This window comes from Miscanthus floridulus, chromosome 2 (assembly GCF_019320115.1).
Source record: "Miscanthus floridulus cultivar M001 chromosome 2, ASM1932011v1, whole genome shotgun sequence".
NCBI classification, from domain to species: Eukaryota; Viridiplantae; Streptophyta; class Magnoliopsida; order Poales; family Poaceae; genus Miscanthus; species Miscanthus floridulus.
This window is the reverse complement of record NC_089581.1, coordinates 18,603,073-18,620,692: the sequence shown is the minus strand read 5'-3', so window position 1 is coordinate 18,620,692 and position 17,620 is coordinate 18,603,073. Positions and strand designations below refer to the sequence as shown.

The 17,620-nt window shown below is 49.1% G+C and overlaps 2 protein-coding genes across 2 annotated transcripts; one reads left to right on the top strand and one right to left on the bottom strand.

Moving 5' to 3' along the window:
* Nucleotides 1-3,389: 3,389 nt before the first annotated feature.
* On the top strand, nucleotides 3,390-5,018 carry LOC136536170 (pentatricopeptide repeat-containing protein At1g77405-like). The gene has a single exon (XM_066528551.1). The coding sequence runs from the start codon at nucleotides 3,390-3,392 to the stop codon at nucleotides 4,644-4,646; it is 1,257 nt and encodes a 418-aa protein (XP_066384648.1). The 3' UTR covers nucleotides 4,647-5,018.
* A 737-nt stretch (nucleotides 5,019-5,755) lies between these two features.
* On the bottom strand, nucleotides 5,756-9,254 carry LOC136518986 (endoglucanase 10-like). The gene is made up of 6 exons (XM_066512659.1): nucleotides 8,599-9,254; nucleotides 7,828-8,135; nucleotides 7,212-7,676; nucleotides 6,822-6,957; nucleotides 6,578-6,750; nucleotides 5,756-6,490 (listed from the first exon to the last, which is right to left on the bottom strand). Exons 1-6 carry the CDS (start codon nucleotides 8,972-8,974, stop codon nucleotides 6,083-6,085), a joined length of 1,866 nt encoding a protein of 621 aa, XP_066368756.1. The 5' UTR covers nucleotides 8,975-9,254; the 3' UTR covers nucleotides 5,756-6,082.
* Between the last annotated feature and the right edge of the window lie 8,366 nt (nucleotides 9,255-17,620).

Here is a 17,620-nt window from a genome sequence, read left to right as displayed (position 1 = left end):
GAGCCAGCCCTTAGAGATCAGCCAAGGCGGAGCCCGCCATTAGAGGTCGGGCGAGGAGGAGCCCGCCATCAGAGGTCAGACGAGGCAGAGCCCACAGCCTCAGTGTCGGGCGAGGCGGAGCCCGTCCTTAGAGGCCAGGCAAGGCAGAGCCCGTCATCAGAGGTCGAGCAAGGCGGAGCCCGCCATCAGAGACTGGGTGAGATGGAGCCAGCCCTTAGAGGTCAGACGAGGCAGAGCCCACATCCTCGGTGTCGGCGCGAGGCGGAGCCCATCCTCAGAGGACAGGCGAGGCGGAGCGCAAACCCAAGGGTCGGGCAAGACAGAGCCCTCCCCTAGAGGTCGGGCGAGGCGGAGCCCGCCCTTAGAGACCGGGCGAGGCGAAGCCCACGATCTCGGTGTCGGGCGAGGCAGATCCCGTCCCCAGAGGTCGAACGAGGCGTAGCCCGCCCTCAGAGGCCGAGCGAGGCAGAGCCAGCTCTCAGAGGTCGGGCGAGGCGGAGCCCACGGCATCGATGTCGGGCGAGGCGAAGCTCGTCCCCAGAGGTCGAACGAGGCGTATCCCGCCCTTAGAGGCCGGGCGAGGCGGAGCCAGCCCTCAAAGGTCGGGCGAGGCGGAGCCCGCGGCCTCAGTGTTGGGCGAGGCGGAGCCCGCCCCCAGAGGTTGGGTGAGGCGGAGCTTGCGCACCTGGGGTCGGTTGGAGTTGTAGTCGCGCTCTTGACTCTCGGATGAATCAATGTCGATGGTTATTAGCTCATCCTCTTCGGGTACCCTAGTACTGGTCCCCGACACTGATCTATATATATTTTTATCTACATCACAGTTTTTTTACTTTGGGTGGCACTGCCGTGTATTTTTAACATGAATTTTAGGTTAGCTTAAATTTTTATATCATGAATCTAGATTTTGATTTTCAAAATTTGATCTTATTAGTTACTATAAACTTTCTATCCTTAAGTAAAGTTGAAACTCTTATACTTATTGTATCTTCCATTAACTATCCTTTTGTATTTTATTGAAAAAAAACAAAGCTATTAGGTCATAGATTGCACTCTTAAATACTATGAATGCATAAATGGTCATTTAAAATGCACCATGTCTCTCAAATTACTATTTACTCCGAAGGAATCTCATAGATCATGAAAATATAGTCATCTTTGGTTTGCACTAACTTCCTCACTTCTCAAGATGTTTGAATGTATAATTTATATAAAATAACAATTTATATAAAGTATATGACATGGATATTAATATAATTTTAAATATTTTTTACTATCATTCATATCTAAGTTAGAATATTTTTCATGATTTTTGAAATATAACAAATATATTTATTGCTTATGTATGCATGTCTCTTGTTGTGAGAGAGTTCTTGGTTGTGGCTTATGTTTGACTTTGCTTGTTTGGTGGTTTGCTCGCTTCCCAACGCGCTTTGCTCGTTGTTGATGGCTTGTAGTAGTTGTTGCTTACCATTTTTGTTGTTTTATTTAGTTGTTATGTAAATTTCTCTTAATGAAATACGTTCTCCACATTTTATAAAAAAATGTAGGCTCAATATGGGAATAAGAACCTTTTCTCTGTCTGAGGCGCCGTTCGTCGACAAATAAGTAAATAATGATAACAATGGGAGAAATTAGAGATATAGTGTATGAAGAATATGAACATAGGTCTATATATACATAACTATGTATGCAAAACTCAACTTTTCTTTTATTTAATACTCTCTAAATTTCAAATTGTAAGTGTTTTGGGTTTTTTAGATACCTATGCTAAATTACTGGTTACCATTATGTTCTTCGGGAACTAAATAAAGTTTAATCTTGAAATTTTAGTAACGTACCTTCCCTGCAGATGTGTTTTTTTAGAAAAGAAATCTAAGCTTCTAAACAGTTCGTACATTTCTAGGGGAATGGTTTCAGTTCCGCCTCCTGTCATTCTTGCCTTTCGTACATTGCACATGGCTACATTTCTAGATGTTTGACCAACTTAATACGCATGGACAGTGGCGTGGAACGTGACTTTTTTTAATGGAAGCGACACAGATGTTCCTGTATTTATGCCCATACCATGCTTTTATGCCGTTTGTCACCCAGCCACGACATCGTCTGGAGTGGCATCACAAGTCGACAACGAATTCAAGGCTCGGAAAGGAACTAAGGAATCGTACTACACCAACAAGAAAGTATGATGGCCAACGCCCAACGGGCAGTCAAGGAGATTGCAGTCAAGGAAAAGTTAATCACCAACGGTCCTAGTGAAACGCGTGGCAAATTGTTGTGATTCCCAACGGTTAGACAACTCCTAACCGTGTAGTAACTAGTAAGGACACTTGGGTATTGGGCGAACTATACATTGGCAACTGTTTTTGGTTGACCATTGGCCTATATATCAACTATCAAATGGCCAATAGATCAATCTTTTCACAGTGTACAATATAGTACATAGTAATTAGCTGGAAAGGCTAATGTAACCCACAAATATTATTTGAATCAATCTATATATTTGGTGACATGTGTTTCCTTTTTTTTTAAAAAAAAAGAGTCATGGATGACTCATTGGTTGTGTTAACTAAGGTTATTAATTTCAAAATTCCACAGCTGAGATTCTTCAAGCCCAACTTCTGTTTTATTATAGTTTTCTTTAAAGTAAACTACTTTTATATTTCGAACAATATTTTGTAGAGTTGAAGTTTTTTAGGGTTAGTTATATGTGATTTACTCAAGAAATGGAGTAGATTCATAAGACCACTTATACTTTAGGCAACATATATATAGCCTTGATTTTCACTGTTCTTCTAAGAATAGCATCGCGAGCATAGTCCATCCTCTGATGATGTTTGTAACTAAACCAAGTTCTTGGTGGTGCATAAAGCACAAGTGTGGTCGGCTGGTCGCTCATGATTGAATAGCCAACGGTACAAGGGAGTAACTATGCCAAGTTACTTGTACATGTACCTATAGTTCTAGCTTTTTCCTGTAGTGTTACTGTACAACACAGGTTATTGCAAAAGCTGATTGTGTCTTAATACAGGTGAACCAATGATTGAATCAGGTCCTGTATTTATGTGCTAACATTATTTTTCTGATGTCAACTCCCTAGAATATATTGCCAATTTATCAACTCAGCTAATGTGTTCGGAGCTTCTTCAAGGGTACGTTGTCATTGTTTCAGTCTTCCCCATGTGAAATTCCTTCACTATTTGTCAGATATGGACTACTTTAATACCACTATTTGTAAAGGAGCTATTGGATTATTGTTTTTCCCTTTTTTATGTTTTTTTCTTAGGAACAAGAATGACGAACAGGCGATCAGGGCAGTACGCATTCGGCAGTAACCGTCCCGCTCAAAACCCAGCGAATTCAGGCCCAGCCCAACCAGCCAGTAGTTACTCATGTCCACCCCCTCCTCTGCCCCGTTGCCGCCGTCTCCTTCCCCATCCCGCCTCGTGCCGCAGCTCCTGGTCGCCCTCCTCCAGCGCCGCCGCTTCGACACCACGCTCCGCGTCTCCCCGACCTTCCCGGGCTTCTCCCCGCACTCCATCGCCGCCGCGCTCGATGCCATCCCGCGCCTCGTCCTCCCGCGCTCCCCGCGCCGCCTCTGCCCGCAACGGCCGTTCCCCTCCGCCTCGTCCCCTTCCAGCCGCCGCCTCTCCGCCGCCCTCACCCTTGCCTTCCTCTCCTGGTCGCACGACCACGCCCACGCCCACGCCCACCCCGTCCAGATCTCCGAGCCCCCGCTCCGCGCCGCGGCGCTCGCGCTCACCCGCGCCCACGCGCTCTCGCCGCTCTTCCGCCTCCTCCGCGCGCACGCCCCGCTCGTCTCCACCGCCGCCATCACCGACGTCATCCGCGCGCTCGGGGAGGAAGGGCTCCCGCGCCACGCGCTCGCCGCGTTCCACCGCATGCGCCAGCTCCGCTGCGCCCCTGACGCGCAGTGCTACAACACCTTGATCGCCGCGCTGTGCCAGAACGGGCGGTTTAGGGATGCCCGGTTTCTGCTCGACCAGATGGAGCGACCCGGTGCGCGCTGCAAGCCGGACACCTACACGTACACGGTGCTCATTTCCTGGTACTGCCGGATCGGGGTGGGCACGGGGTGCCGGAAGGCGGCACGGCGGAGGATCTACGAGGCGGGGAGGCTGTTCAGGAGGATGGGGGAGAAGGGGATCGAGCCGGACGTCGTGACCTACAACTGCTTGATCAATGGCATGTGTAAAACGTATCGCGTGGAGCGCGCCCACGAGGTGTTCGATGAAATGCTTCGGAAGGGGTGCGCGCCCAACCGGGTGACTTACAATTCGTTCATCAGATACTACAGTGTGGTGAACCAGGTGGACAAGGCTGTTGAATGGATGAGGGAAATGGTAGCGAGAGGGCATGGAATGGCTTCAATGAGCACATACACGCCCATCATCCACTCCTTGTGTGAGAGCCGGCATGTTACCGAGGCGAGGCAATTCTTGATTGATATGGCTGAAAGCGGACATGTGCCTAGGGAGCATACATACAAGCTGGTGAAGGCTGCAATTGACGATGCTGGTGAGGATGCCTTGCCAGCAGAGCTATGTCAATCAATTGAGGATGGCATTACAGCAAGATTTCGACAGGTGATGCAAATTAAACCCATAATGCGACCAGTCACAAGATGATCTGAAACAAACGAGCTTATGGATAAAGCCGAATTTGTTTGCATGAGAGATGATGGTCTTGCAAGAGAAGTGTTCTTGGTTGAGATACCTAGGATGGTAGTGGTTCATGGCTACAAATTAATATATGTGTAAACTAGTGCCAACTGAGTGCTCCTGTAAGAAGGGAGGATTTGATGTAAGGACTTGCCAGCGAGCAGGCAATGAGACCAGGGAGAAGTTTTGGGACAGGCCATTATTCACAAGATAATTCGAGGCTATAATAAAGTTTGTTTGCACATAAGGTAAAATATTTCTAAGAGTGTTCATCTTGCTGACCATTGACTAGGGAATAACGATGCAAGCAGGTTTATTCGTGAATCCACAAATGGGTCATTTTAAGCGGGTTTCAACCTGCAAATGGGGCACTTTAAGCAGGCTCCCGCGTGGAACCTGCTTAAATGGTCGATGTGTGGGTTCATGGACAAACTCACTTGCATACATAGTAGGGAATAATCGTTATTTTACGTGCATTATGAACTTTTTATGTCATTTAACTTCCTGGGATCATGTAGTTTGGAGAATAACTTGTGTAAAAATTGCCTTTCCTTTCAGCACTATGCATTGCAGTTTATCAGCACCACAACTTAAAACTCTGTTGTTTCCTGTTATCTAACCTGAGCCATCCACATGACTATTTTTATTTCTCTGTTTTCTACCTTGATTGCATTGTTTACAAGACCTTATTGCATGGATCATGACAATATGTTTTGTCTCTAAGATTCACACATGTTTGATTTATCATGTTGTTGGTCTGTGTTCGATGAAGTTCTTGTGTTCTCTTGCGATAATAGTTCGTTAACGATTGTAAATGCCTTCCAATCCCTCAAGGAAATAAAAGAATTGTTGGAAATGCCTTCATGGGAAGTCACTTAGGTCATCATAATTTCTGCACAAGTTCTTAGAGATACTTTTGCTTTGCTTCAGGGCATGCACAAAGTAGTCGCCATAGATCATTTTCTAATTTGTGCTTTTGCCATTCCCTTGTAATGTTTGAGAACTTAGTGAACATGTTTCCCCTGAAATAGGGATTTTTAAATACAAAGTAACAGGATCAAAATGAAGCAAGCGTATAGGTCACACAAAATCTTTACTATGATGAAAAGTCACTCCTATAAAATAATTTGTAAATGTGCCATTTCTACAAAAAGAACTTCACACATGAGCTGGAATGCCAATAGCAACAAGACCCCAAAAATTAGCTTCACGGGATGCACACAAGTTCCGATCTATGTTTGACAGAGGATTTTATACTGATCTGTCATACTGGTACAGAAATAGAAGCTCTATAAGCTTATGCTGTCCGCTTTCCTTTTTCTGGCCTTTGCTATACCAAATGATCATATGTTTGCTCCATTTCCCTGTTTGGTGCTTTCGAAAATATTCAGAGATCTGTCTCTTTATGGTTTCCATGCTGATGGCGGTGGTGGGGGTGTTGGGAACATTGGAGGAATTGCAGAGAAGATGGTGTTCTTATCAATGCCGAACCGTCCAGTTTTGATATCAGATATAGAAATCAGCGCTGCAACCAAACCAGCATTTGCTGCAAGAGTAGGCTCTGTGTAATTGTAGTTTGTGCGGACATCTTTGTAGCCATCATGCCTGTCAGGTCCAGCCACCATTGCTCCAACAAGGATATTAGGGTTTGCCTTTTTTGTATCCCTCCATTTGTAACCTCCTTTGCATCCATACTTGACGCCATTGTGAGGTATTGATGCACCTCTGTGATGAGGGCGCTTCGGGTACTTGTTTCCAAAACCCACAACGTAGCTCATCTTTAATGGGTTCTTTCCAAGGATGTAATCAAGCTGCAAATTGAACAGATTTAACTATCAATTCACTTTCCCTGCTAATGTATGTTGGGCACTTAAAGAGCATTAAGAACAATACTTTACCTGTGACCTGGCAAACTTGCGGAGGACTTCTGTGGTGTAGAAATTAGGTCCACAGTACCACCCAGGCGTGTCTGCAGCTTCAAGATAGTCACTGTATAAAGAAGCAAGGAAAGCTGCGTTGACAGCATACTGAAGTGGTTGAGGCCTTCCATGGTTGAGTTGTATTAATCCTCCTGCAAAATGTTCCATTGCTTAACTTTGTTCTGTGTAGCAAGGAAGAGAAACAAAGAGGGACATCACCAACCTTTAGTGAAGTTGAATGAATTGAATAGAGGTAAATATGAGCACATAACGTTGTCAGTTTGGTTGTGGAATGTCCTCAGTATTTCTTCGTAAGGGTACCCTGGACTTAGGAAGAGTCGCAACCTGCTGAGAAGAACCTGGGATAAAGTAGAAACTATGTTAGTGATGATCAATATTCATTAGAAAGCTGCATTATCACATTGATAAGACTTTTCTGATTTTCTTTGACAGTGTAGTAGTAGCTTGAGAAAGAATGAAGTTTTTTCTTTCTATGTTCAGCTTATACAAAATGTTTCTGGCATGTATAGAGGATCATGTTTTTCCTTTCCATTATTAAGATCACGCTGAATACTTTTATCAGATTCAATGCCGGAGTACGAAGTATGCTAACCTGAGCTCCTGGAAGTTTGTCATCCCAGGTAAATACTCCATAGTTTGGACTTCCAAACCAGTAGGCTCCAGCATGCTTTGCCATTCCTGGGGCTGTGGCGACTGTGAGGTATGAATTGTTCCCTGTGGCAAAGTACAGCCACGCACCACCCCACACAAACTCATCCCAGTAGCTGGTGGAATTGTAGAAGATTGCCTGGTCAGATCCATTGGGGCTGTATCGCCCACGCTGCAGCCTGCCAAATTTGTACAGTGCTTTTGCACCTTTGACGAGCTTGTCAGAGTAGGTTTTGCTGTCCTTGAACACTATGGAAGCTGCAGCCAGGGCAGCAGCCATTTCAGATGCTAGATCTGAGCAAGAGTGACACTCAGTGACTGGCCTTTTGTAATCGATATCCTCTGGTCTCATCCAGCAGTAATGGTCATTAGGCTGACTGCTGCCTTTAGAGGTGTCACCTACACCCACCTGCAATAAGTTCATATGTGAATCAGTGATCTGCTGTCTGCAGATGTGTTGTAAAAAGGACACCAGAAGTGTACTGAATTGGGTGGATCTGATGACCAATTTCTTGGGACAGAGCAAATCAGCCATCAAGATGGTCTATATGGTTACCAACCTGAGCGACAATCCTGTCTATCGTGTCGGCAGATGAATTGAAGGTTTTGAGGATGTAGTCTGTTCCCCACTTGATCAGCTCCTTGATATGGTCGAGCTCACCGATGGCCTCATACTTTGCCCTGTACTCGATCACACTCCAGCTGAGCATGGTCATGGACCAGGCCATAGGATAGTTGAACTTGATGGCGTCCCCTGCATCGTAGTAGCCTCCGACCAAGCTCCGGCGGACGGTGCTGTCGGAGAGGCCATCCTTCATGCAGGAATTGCCCCTCCAGCTGACGCCATTGTGCTTCGGCAGCGGACCGGCTGGCATTCCAGAAGACAGACACATCGTGAGTGAGCAGAGCAGGTGAAACAGAATTTCTGTCGGTGCACTCATTCTCTTCGTCAATTTTAATTGGTTTTACGAATTCATAGTCTCTGGCCTTATTTTTTCAGGTCAGAGTGGGATTTGGTGGTGAATCTGGTGATTTCTTTTGTCCCCCACGTGGACTATGTTCGTGTTAAATATATGACGGAGTATACGTCTGCTTGAAAAAAGGTCAGATCTTGAGCACCCAAATGTAGAAACGTCGAATGAAATACGCGGCAGCCCAACTCAAGCAACAAAGAGAGGCAAGAAAATGGCATGGCGAACATCTCTAGCTGCCAGAACGATGTGCATGTCTACGCAAAACCGGATCTGACGGCAGAATTCAGCGAGAGGAGGAAGGGAGGAACTAGGACGGGAGCTGTGCAGCAGCAGCAGCAGAACAGAGATGAAACTCACATCGCTGCGCGTTGAAGAACATGAGCGCCTTGTGCAGCGCCTGCGTGTACTGGTCGGGCGGCGGCGGCGGGGGCCGCTTGTGCGGGACGAGCTTGACGATCATCATGATGAAGCCGATGAAGACGCCGAGGCCGAGGATGGTGCCGACGGTCCACATGAAGATCTTGCGGTCGACGACGACGCAGCCCAGGTCGACGTACTTCTTCTTCTTCTTGCCCGCCTGATCGCCGGGCCCCGCCAGGAGCCAGCTCTGCTGCGTCTCGTCCAGCTGCCGCATCAGCGCCGCCCGGTCCAGGTCCCGGCTCCGGTCGTCATCCGTCGCCGAGTCGGCGTTGGAGATCTCCAGCGGCCCGCCCCAGGGGTCCCGCCCGAACATCCTGCCGCCGGCTGCTCTCCTGCTCCTCCTCCTCCCGCGCCGCCGCGGCCGCTCCTCCCCTCCCCTGTCTGGCTCGGCGGCGGCAATGCGAGTTCTTGGCGCGTGGGGTGGGAGGGGACGGGGTGCACGACACGAGTGAGCTGGGGGGAGGGACAGGCAGAGGCGGGTGCGCGTGCGGAGGCGAGCGAGTTATGGGAGGTGGCAGGGCGGCACGGCACTGCGTGGGGGGCGGTGTGGAGGTGTGTGTGTGGCGTGGTGCTCTGCTTTGTTATGGCGTGCGATGGGGTGGAGGGATCAGGTGGTTGGGGCATTGCTTTCCCCCGCTCGCCGACTCTTTGGGCTGGCTGAGGGTGATCGGTTCGGGTCTCCTTTCTCGTCTCTCCTCTGTCGTTGCCGCTGCGCTATCGACCGACGGGTGGGTGGGTGCGCCGCGCCGCGCCGTGTCACAGGGTCTGGGTGGTAGGCTGGTAGTAAAGCCAGTGGCCACTCCACTTCACTCGTGGGGTCTGCTACGCCTGTGCGCGTCCGCGCTGGTGTGGGGGCTGCCCCCCGATCCGCCCTCTGCTGTGTCTATGCAGGTGCAGCGCAATTGCGTGATTGCATGGGTACAAAAGGAGGGACGCGTACAAGGGGAGGCTCCCGCTCGGCAGTCGGCACCATGGTTGGGTTGCCCCGCTTTGGGGCCATTGCTGAGGCTCGGCCGGAGTTTGTACCGATTCATTCGGTACGAGATTTGATCATTTGAAGCTGCTATACGTGTGCATCCACCCACACCCACCTGAGTACCCGAGCGTATGCGCCGACGAACCCACCGAGTGCCCGTTGTTCAGGCCTCACATGCTGCGGCTGCCTGTACTGTTTGGAACCTGGCTATAGCTGCAAAGCAATTCAGCATGCATGAGAAACCGCGGTCGTCACCGCGTTAGTTGCAGGATATTGTAAGAAAAAGGGTGGGTAGGTCTTTGCTATTAACTTTTGTACAGTACTGTAGGCCTCGATGGGGAGGCACAATTGTTTCATTGTTTGTACGCGCCCTCATGAAAGGAGTAGTACGTGACAGATAGAGTGGGGGCCAATAATGCATGAAAGCGACGGCGTTAACTTGTTCCCATCTGCTTTGCTTTCCATTCCTTTGCAGAGCAGTAACCTGTAACCGTTCCCCAAAGGCTCGATCACGACGCATTTAGTGGTAGTACGGCTACACTAGGTGTAGCACACTAACCACCCGTTGCTGATTCTGACACTATTTTTTTTACTTTATTCACCATGTTCGTTGGTCGGTGGCTCGGTGCTGGTGCTGGTTTGGGCTGGCTGGTGCTGGTTTTTTATGAGAATAAAATATTGTTGACTGATTGAATAAGCCTGGCTGAAACCAACAAGCGAACAAGGTGATTATTTGCCCTTTTTCTAATGTGTACTAGTAGTTTAACAAGAGCTGCTGCATTATGGGTCAGGACTCAGGAAGAGAAGACGACACCAGTCACACCACAGAGCATGTGGTGGAGAGGAGATGGGAAAGGTGCGCTTGGCCCTTGGCCCTACCTATGATGGTTATCCCTTTCTTTCTTTTTTTTCTTTTTAATAACCAATAACCACCATTTCTTAATTTCAGCCCCGGCATACGCATATATACTACGACTACTAGCATTATCTGCTTAGATATACATGTATTAAACTAAAACGAGATTCATATCTATCTAAGTTGCCTACTAGGCTACGAGAACCAACTTTTGCCAATATCTAGTGGTTCTTTTAAAATGTGTAGTCACGTACTTTATGATTTTAATAAGGAGAAGCATTATGTTCCCCTGCAAAAGAAATCAGGAGAAATGTGAGGTGCTGGTTACACTACCTGTTCGCAATGGTCATGGATACCACCGGTGTCGTGTCATGTGCTACTGGCGTGTACCGCACCCTATAGTATTAGTAGTAGTGTGAAATAAGTCACGTACTTTGTCCTGTGAAAGAAAAAAAAAATAGTTGCGCCCCAGGCGACGCGAAACCTATGCGTGCAGTGCCTTGTGGCTGTTAGTAGCTAGCGTGGACGTGAGCCCGCGCACCTTAATCGGTGAGGGGTCACACTCCCTCTGTCAGTCGTCACAAGGTGGGTTACGTTAATTAACGCGGGACGGGGACGGGGACGGGGACTAACCAGCAGCAGCGGCAAAGGAAAAAAAAAAAGGTTTTCTTGCAGTGGCGCTTGAATACACAACGAGATCTGGGAGAGCTGTCGGTGGCGGATTCCTTGTCCTTGGCGGGCCCGCCTGCATTGGCGTGGCGTGCCGAGGGACTCGTGTCGTCAGACCATCACGTGGTTCATTGGCTGCGCACGCCTGGGCTCGCCACCTACTAGTACTGCCAGCTCTGTGGCCGTCATCCGCTGAGCCTGAAAGTCCTGAACCCGGGCCGCGTTTAGTTGGCTGCCGATTCGGCGCCGGCTGAATCCGCGACACTGTAGCTACACTGTAGCATTTTATTTTTATTGGGTAATAATTGTCCAATCGTTGACTAATTAGGTTCAAAACGTTCATCTCGCAGAGTACAACAAAACTGTGTAATTAGTTTTTGATTTCATCAACATTTAATACTCTATGCATGTACCGTAAGTTTGATGTAACGGGGAATCTTTTTTTTGCATAGTGCTAAATTCTGGAATTTGGAGCAACTAAACATGGCCCTGAACCCCAAGCAGATTCGTCTGTTGGGGGACAGATGGCCGAGAAATCTGCTCCACCGTGACCATTTTCTCACCAAAAGGCTGCTAGAACGGACGGACCGGATCCACCAGGAGAAAAAGGTACGAGTGTTCCTGTGCTCAGTGCTTGGCAGCCAGCGCTTTGTGGTCTTGTGGAGCGCACTCAGCCTGGATCGAAGTGGCCTGACACGCACATGCTTTTGAAATACGTACCATCCTTTTGTTCTCAAGAGTTGAAAAAACCGGGCACTGATTCTTTGGTGAGCAAGTTTTTTAGGAGTGTTTGGTTGATGAGATTTTTTTTTGTGGGGGGGGGGGGGGGGGGGGGGGGGGGGGGGGGGGGAATATTGAGTACACCAGATATTGAGTACTGGTTTGACTTGAAAAGTTAGGTCTTACTATTAATCCAACCCGAGCATATTTTTGTTGTCCCTGTAACTCTCTTTCATCTCCATTTTTTTCTTCAAAATTGTTGTGGTCCTTGTCTTCTCTCTCCCAGGGCTATCATAGTTACCGTAAGTATCTCTCCTACTTAGGCCAACACAGTAACAACAGCCTCATAGAAAAAGTATGGATCCATGTAGGAGCGGATGAATTAAAGCCAATGTCTCTCCAACCCAAACATACCCGACACCAGGGATGAAAACGGATCGGATATGGACGGATATCACTGATGTTACATTTGTTTACATATTTCTGTCCGGATTCAGATTCGAATACGGATAATGTCAACCATGTTGGATAGGATACGATTGAACATCGACATAATAAATATGCGATTTGAGTATTTGAATACGGATACGGAATCGGATGTTAAATATCCGGTCTCGAATACGGATAGATCTAAGCCTCTCTAAACAGATTCGGTCTCGATCAGCCTGACCAAGTCGAGCGGCCGAAACCAACAATCGTCATCTATGTTGATGACATAGTGGTCAAAACGGCTTAAGCCTGCGACCTGATCGCAAACTTGGCCGCGACATTCGCGAACTTCCAAAGGTTCAACATCAAATTGAATCACGAAAAATGTGTTTTCGGTGTTCCGAAGGGGAAGCTGCTTGGATACATCGTGTCCGAACGCGGCATCGAGGCCAACCCCAAAAATCATGGCCATCTCCAACATGGGCCCTATACGCAACGTCAAGGGAGTACAAAGGCTCACCGGCTGCTTGGCCGCCTGAGCCGATTCATTTCCCGGCTCGGCGAACGGGGGATGCCTCTCTACAAGCTTCTCAAAAAGACGGACGCTTTCATCTGGACTAAGGAAGCACAACAGGCTTTGGAGAGCCTCTAACCCTCACTGACGTCGGCCCCAATCCTCGTCGCTCCCGAACTGGGAGAACCCCTCCTCCTCTACGTCACGGCGAGCAACCACATGGTGAGCGCTGCCCTAGTCATCGAAAGGGAGGAGCTAGGACACCACCTCAAGGTCCAACAACCCATATACTTCGTCGGGGAGGTACTCACCGACCCCAAGGTCCGGTATCCCCAAGTGCAAAAACTCCTATACGCCGTGCTGATCGTGACCTAGAAGCTCCTGCACTACTTCACCGACCACGAAGTCTCGGTCGTCACTTCATACCCGCTCGGAGACATCATCCGCAACCGCGATGCGTGGGACAAATCTCCAAGTGGGCACTCGAGCTATTGGGCCACGACATCAAGTATATCCTTTGGCGAGGAGGCGGTCTGAGCAATCTTCAACGGAGGCTGGGACAAGGGCAAGGCCAAGCGCGAGGACCAAGATGAGGGCCCCTCCACATAGATGGGCAAAAAGAATAAGAAGGATTGACATCGACCGGCCAACTCCGTGTTGGTCGCCACTGCTGATCGCACGGGCAAATAGCCCCAGTAGGGCCTGCCTGACCACTTCGACAAGCTCATGGATAGCCCCTGCACCAATCATGCTTACCCCGTCAAGCACCTCTACAAGGACTGCGAGCTCCTCAAGCGCTTCCTACGACAGGTCGGCGTGCCAAAAGAAGGAAAGGGCAAGAAGGCAGCTGCCAAGAAGGGGGGCACAGTGGGCAAGGATGGGGATGGCTTTCCCGACCCCGAGGAATGCATTATGATCTTCGGGGGGTCCGATGCCATCTACTCTAAGCGCCAACACAAAGTGCGCTACAGAGAGGCATGCGTCGCCGAAACAGCCGTCCCCTCCTTCCTTCACTGGTTGGAATCTCCGACCACTTTCGATCAGAGGGACCACCCTTCCCATGTCGCCAGACCAGGACACTACTCGTTTGTCGTCGACCCCATCGTCTGCAAGAAGCGCCTCACTAAGGTGCTAATGGACGGAGGCAGCAGCCTCAACATCCTCTACGTCGACACCCTTGATGCCATGCGTATCCCCCGGATGGAGCTCCGCCCGATGAGCTCTCCCTTCCACGGTGTGATCCTAAGGGCGTAGGCGTACCCGCTCGAGCAGATCGACCTGCCCCATCATGTTTGGTGACTAAGCCAACTTCTGCTCGAAGGTGCTTACCTTCGAGGTGGTGGACTTCCTGGGGTCTTACCATGCCATCTTAGGGCGACCATACTACGCCAAGCTCATGGTGGTCCCCAACTACACCTACCTGAAGTTGAAGATGCTAGGACCAAACGGCATCATCATTGTGGGTAGCACCTTTTCACACGCCTACACGTGCGACCGCGAGCATTATGAGCTCACCACTGCTGTCATCAACTCTTCCGAGCTCCCACGGCTCGGGTAGTTGTCGACCCCAGCAGTCCTGGACTACAACAAGCCAACCTCCTTGACTGTGTTCCGCCCACTCAAGGAAACTAAGGCGGTGGGGATCGACCCTACTGACCCTACCAAGACAGTGCGGATCGGGACCCAGCTCCCGGCCAAATAGGAATGCGAGCTCGCCAACTTTCTACGTACCAATCATGATGTCTTCGCATGGAAACCTTCCGACATGCCAGGCATACCACAGAAGGTCGCCGAGCACGCACTATGCCTCGTCCTAGGCTCGAAGCCCGCCAAGCAACGCCTACGTCGCTTTGACGATGAGAGACGCAGGACCATAGGCGAGGAGGTCACCAAACTCCTGGCAGTCGAATTCATCAAAGAGGTATACCACTTCGACTGGCTTGCTAATCCTGTTCTTATTAAAAAGAAGACTGGGAAATAAAGAATGTGCGTTGATTATACTGCCTCAACAAGGCATGTCCGAAGGACCATTTTCCTTTACCATGCATAGACCAGATAATCGACTCCACCTCAGGATGCGAAATTCTCTCCTTTCTAGATGCCTATTCAGGCTATCACCAAATCACAATGAAAGAGTCCGACTAGATCGTGACTTCGTTCATCACCTCGTATGGTTTATACTATTACGTAACCATGCCTTTCGGTCTGAAGAACACTGGTGCCACCTATCAATAGTGCATGCAGCAATGCTTCACCGATCAAATCGACTTGCTCGATTAGCCTGACCAAGTCGAGCGGTCGAAACCAACAATCGTCATCTATGTTGATGACTAGTGGTCAAAATGGCTCAAGCCTATGACCTGATCGCAAACTTGGCTGTGACATTCACGAACTTCCGAAGGTTCAACATCAAATTGAATCCCAAAAAATGTATTTTCGGTGTTCCAAAGGGGAAGCTGCTTGGATACATCGTGTCCGAACACGGCATCGAGGCCAACCCCCAAAAATTCATGGCCATCTCCAACATGGGCCCTATACGCAATGTCAAGGGAGTACAAAGGCTCACCGGCTGCTTGTTCGCCCTGAGCCGATTCATCTCCCAACTCAGTGAACGGGGATGCCTCTCTACAAGCTTCTCAAAAAGACAGACATTTTTGTCTGGACTGAGGAAGCACAGCTGGCTTTGGAGAGCCTCTAAGTGTCACTAACATCAGCCCCAATCCTCATCGCTCCTAAACTAGGAGAACCCCTCCTCCTCTACGTCGCGGGGAGCAACCACATGGTGAGTGCTGCCCTAGTCATTGAAAGGGAGGAGTCGGGACACCACCTCAAGGTCCAACAACCCGTATACTTTGTTGGGGAGGTACTCACCGACCCCAAGGTCCGGTACCCCTAGGTGTAAAAACTCCTATACGCCATGCTGATGGTGACCTGAAAGCTCCTGCACTACTTCATCGACCATGAAGTCTCGGTCGTCACTTCATACCCGCTCGGAGACATCATCTGCAACCACGATGCCGCAGGACAAATCTCCAAGTGGGCACTCGAGCTAATGGGCGACGACATCAGGTATATCCCCCGTACCACTATTAAGTCTCAGACTCTTGCGGACTTTGTCACCAAATAGATAGAGGTCCAGCTCCCAACCCCAGACGTCACCCACGAGTACTGGACGATATACTTTGATGGGTCTGTAATGGTGCCCGGCTCGGGGGCTAAAGTGGTTCTGATCTCCCCAGACGGGAATAGGCTCCGCTACGTGATCCACCTCCACTTTTTGGCCTCAAATAATGCCACAGAATATGGGGCCCTCATCAATGGACTACACATCGTCATCGAGCTTGGCACTACGCGGCTCTATGTTCATGGTGACTCGGAGCTTGTCGTCGACCAGATCATGAAGGAGTCCTCTTGCAAAAGCCCCCTCATGACCGCATACTATTAGGAGGTGCGCAAGCTCGAGGACAAATTCTAGGGGATCGAGCTACACCATGTCCCCCGAAAGGACAACAATGTCACCGATTTTCTCGCAAAATTGGCTTCTAGGTAGGTTTTGTCTCTGGATGGGGTCTTCATCAATGACCTTCATGAACCGTCTGCCCGCATCCTGGAAGGTCCAATCTAGACACACCCCAATGCCAACCCGGTGCTCGAGGGCTCCGACCCTAGTGCCTCCGTGACTACGACGCCCACTGACGTCGCCGTGTTGGCACTCGATCAAACCGACTGGCGAGCGCCACTACTCGCCTACCTCCTCAAGGAGGTTGATGAGGACATCGCCACGCTGGACACACCGACGCCATGGTCTTCCCCAAGTTGCAATTTGTTCCTAACTCAGCTGCCACGTCGCCCTCGGATTCAGCAGACATGTCGTCACTGTTTTGGTCATAACTTTCTCATACGACATCGAAACAGGCCATTCTTAGATGCGTTGGAAAGGGGACGACGACGCTGTTGTTTTGGATCTGGTCCCAGCTCTAGAAGGTCCGTGGATCATTCTATGTGACCACGGCAAGGTTCTACGTCACCTATTTGGGCCAACTTGGCCATGTATCGTGTCGGGCCTTAAGCCCAAGTTGTGGGCGCCCAACCCTTGGCCGTCCCCAACCCTAGGTCGAGTCTTAGACTATAAACACAGCCGCCACCGCTGCTACATAATTGGGTTTTGTTTAGAGTTTAGTTTTCCATCGAGAAACTGAATCATTCATTGTAACTGTGGTGACAAATCCTTTTACAGTGATCCAGGGCCCCCGTTCTTGATCTCCTCTACTATGTCGATTAGTCCTTTGGAACCGAGCTCTTGAATCCTCTATTGATATTCACGTCATTCATATTTGCAATTTCAGATTACGTGTTTTACCTTCTTGCTTGTGCTCTTCGATTCGCTTGTAGGAAAAGCTTCTTGGCGAGGTCAATCAAGTTGTGCTTGGTTGATAACCAATAGAGCAGTGGTGTAACGGTTGTAGGGTTTGAATCGCGTCTTATTTGAAGCCAGATCGCCAACATCGAGATCTCCACAAAATCAAACTTACCGGCTACTTCTCGGAAGATCAGGCCTGTACTCATCAATTGGTATGAGATATTTCAGGTTTACCATGAGGTATAATCTCGTTTGCCTTAGATTCATATTTGTTCATTACCTAGAGTCCACAAAAAGCCCAAAAATATTTCAATTTCTGCTGTCCTATCGCCCTTTATGCCTTTGCAATTTTGTTTTAGATTCATGTTGTTGAGTTTGTGTCCGTGGTCGAGTCTTGTTGCTGGTTTAGGATTGTGTTCATGGTCGTAGTTCAAT

Excerpts from the sequence above, each read along its gene's own strand:
- LOC136518986 (XM_066512659.1), bottom strand. The coding sequence starts at position 8,974 with ATGTTCGGGCGGGACCCCTGGGGCGGGCCGCTGGAGATCTCCAACGCC. Across the intron at positions 7,677-7,827 it reads TAGACAGGATTGTCGCTCAG|GTGGGTGTAGGTGACACCTC; the intron begins GTTGGTAACCAT and ends AACTTATTGCAG. Across the intron at positions 6,751-6,821 it reads TTCATTCAACTTCACTAAAG|GAGGATTAATACAACTCAAC; the intron begins GTTGGTGATGTC and ends AACATTTTGCAG.
- LOC136536170 (XM_066528551.1), top strand. The coding sequence starts at position 3,390 with ATGTCCACCCCCTCCTCTGCCCCGTTGCCGCCGTCTCCTTCCCCATCC.